This window comes from Centropristis striata, chromosome 23 (genome assembly GCF_030273125.1).
Source record: "Centropristis striata isolate RG_2023a ecotype Rhode Island chromosome 23, C.striata_1.0, whole genome shotgun sequence".
NCBI classification, from domain to species: Eukaryota; Metazoa; Chordata; class Actinopteri; order Perciformes; family Serranidae; genus Centropristis; species Centropristis striata.
The window spans coordinates 4,685,739-4,688,238 of NC_081539.1; the positions used below are offsets into that span (position 1 = coordinate 4,685,739).

At 34.2% G+C, this 2,500-nt stretch overlaps 1 protein-coding gene across 2 annotated transcripts in view; it reads left to right on the forward strand.

Moving 5' to 3' along the window:
* Nucleotides 1-2,500, forward strand: part of LOC131962081 (uncharacterized) — a 185,549-nt gene that overhangs the window by 181,582 nt on the left and 1,467 nt on the right. For both annotated transcript variants that reach the window (XM_059327039.1, XM_059327038.1), the window contains 3 exons: nucleotides 265-369; nucleotides 1,411-1,503; nucleotides 2,469-2,500. The exon at nucleotides 2,469-2,500 is cut by the window's right edge and continues 61 nt beyond it. In XM_059327039.1, the coding sequence (XP_059183022.1) occupies nucleotides 265-369; nucleotides 1,411-1,503; nucleotides 2,469-2,500 (230 nt within the window). The remainder of the gene's footprint in view (nucleotides 1-264; nucleotides 370-1,410; nucleotides 1,504-2,468) is intronic.

The following is a 2,500-nucleotide window of genomic DNA, read 5'->3' on the forward strand; positions in this document are numbered from 1 at the left end:
GTTTACTTTCTTTGGTCATTTTGTTTCTTTTTTGGGTGATCTGAACTGTGCGTGTGAGATTGTGTTCAGTGAGCGGGGGTCACGGACAACATGCATGTTAAATTGGGGGTCGCGACTCAAAAAGGTTGAGAACTACTGATCTAGTGAGTCGTAGTCCTCCTCCTCACAGACTACTCTGATGTTTTTGACCTTTTTTTTTTAATCACCTGGACTCGAACCATTTTCCTCTGACAGTTTCTGACGCGTCTCTCTGTCGCCCCCTAGCTGCGCTACTGCTGGGACTCCAAGCTGACCAGAGGCCTGATGTCTTCAGTCACAGAGACGCCAGAGATCGTCCTCGCCAGAGAGAACGCCAAGAGGATCAGCGACGTACGCGTGCTCTTAATAATCACGCTCAAAAATACATTTATAATGGCTTAAACAGAATGTGATGAAGACATATTCCCGGACTGATGTGGATTTTTAGGTTGTTGTAAAAGTGTAAAGTGTGTTTTCACATTGAGAATTGAAAAATAGATCACAAATTTTCTGATACAGATAAAAAAATATTCAACCACTGTTTATTTATATAGCGCCCTAAGTTCAAAGATACAGAGCAAAATAAAAACACGGACAAAAAAATTAAAATTAAAAACAAAAATTAACACCATTAAATACTTTTTGGCAAGACTAAAAAAATCAGTAGAATAAAATAAATTACAAAAGAAGAAATGTAAAATGCAATAATAATAATAATAATAATAATAATAATATCATACATGTTTTTAAATAAAGCCACAAAATGTTTAAAAAAAAAAAATCAGTCGAATAAAATAGATTACACAACAGGGATTCAAAATTATATTAAAACCAATTATTATTTTTGTCTGCTGTGTAATTTATTTTCTGTATTGTTCCTGTTTTTAATATCTGTCTCCTATGGACCCTGACTCTTGAATAAAATTTGATTGATTATTAAAACGTTTTAAAACATTTCCTCTTACAATACTCAAAATAAAAAATAAAATATAAAAAAATAATAAATATAAGTTTGAGAAAAAATTCAGCAGGACTAAAAATGATAAAACAACAAAATGTTTAGAAGTAGAATGTAAATAAAATTGATTAAATCAGTTATTAAAACTTAAAAAACTAAGGCTATAGCATTACTCTAATTTAATATAAAATATATATTATAATTTAAATATATAAAAAAATAATAAATAATTATATTATGTTAAAAATAAGCCACTCTAAGCTACTATGAGTTGGAACCACGAGTAACCTAATATTTTGGGAGCGTACTGCTCTAGAAGGGTAATATGGCACCATGAGGTCTTTAGGTTATGTCGGTGCTATAAGCTACATTGTTTCCCTGTAGAAAAATGGCGTACTGTCCCTTTAAATGAGCCTCACTGTTGATCTGCTCAGGTTCAGTACAGAGACGAGGTGGGCCGAGGCACCGCCGTCATGGACACACCGGAGATGGAGAGAGTCCGACGCAACCAGGAGAACATCAGCTCAGTGAGGACACACACACACACACACACACACACACACACACACACACATTCTTGTACTTCTATCTTTGTGAGGGCCCTCATTGTGAATAGTAAATTCCCTAGCGAGGTTATAATAGTTTTGGATTTTTTATTAGTTTTGGTTTTTATTTTCATTGTGAATTAGTGTTTAGTTAGTTTTTATTAGTTTTTAGAGTGAGTTTGCTAGTTTTAGTTTAGTTTTTATTAGTTTTAGTTTTTGTAATGGGGTATTTGTTGGGTGGGAGATTAAAAGAGGTCACAGTAAATGTTGCCTTTATTTCCTTTGTCTGATCCATCTTCATCATGTATGAAAAATATGTGTAAAAAAGTGAAGGACATTTTCACTATAATTTTAGTTAGTTTTTGTTAGTTTTGTAACCACAAAATACAGTTTCAGTTAATTATCTTTTTTTTTTTAAACTCTCTTTTTTTTAATTTCAGTTAACGAAAATTATTTTTTCAATTCTAGTTTCCGTTATTTCATTTTGTTTTCGTTAACTATAATAATCTTGTTCCCTAGCCCCTTAAGTTAACCCTTAATCTTACCGTCACCATCACAACTAGAATGCCCAACCCTAACCATTACATAAACCTAATGTAACATTAACCCTAAAACAAAGTCTGAAATCTCAAAAAAGCCTTTAAAGAAGTGAGGACCAGCCGAAATGTCTTCACTTTGCAAAAATGTTCTCACTCTGTTGGTTAAAAAAGTGTTCTGGTCCTCACTATGTAAGAAGTACAAGAACACACACACACACACACACACACAAAGCATAATGATCCCAGCATCATAATGAGGGAGTGTGTGAATGGTTGTGAGTGTGTGTTTGTGTGTGTGTGTGTGTGTGTGTGTGTGTGTGTGTGTGTGTGTGTGTGTGTGTGTGAATTGTATGGGCCAAGGTGTGTGTGTCTGTGTGTGTACCTGAGTAAATGTACTGTTTCCTCCAGGTCCGCTACAAGCAGAGCTCAGTGAAGACCTC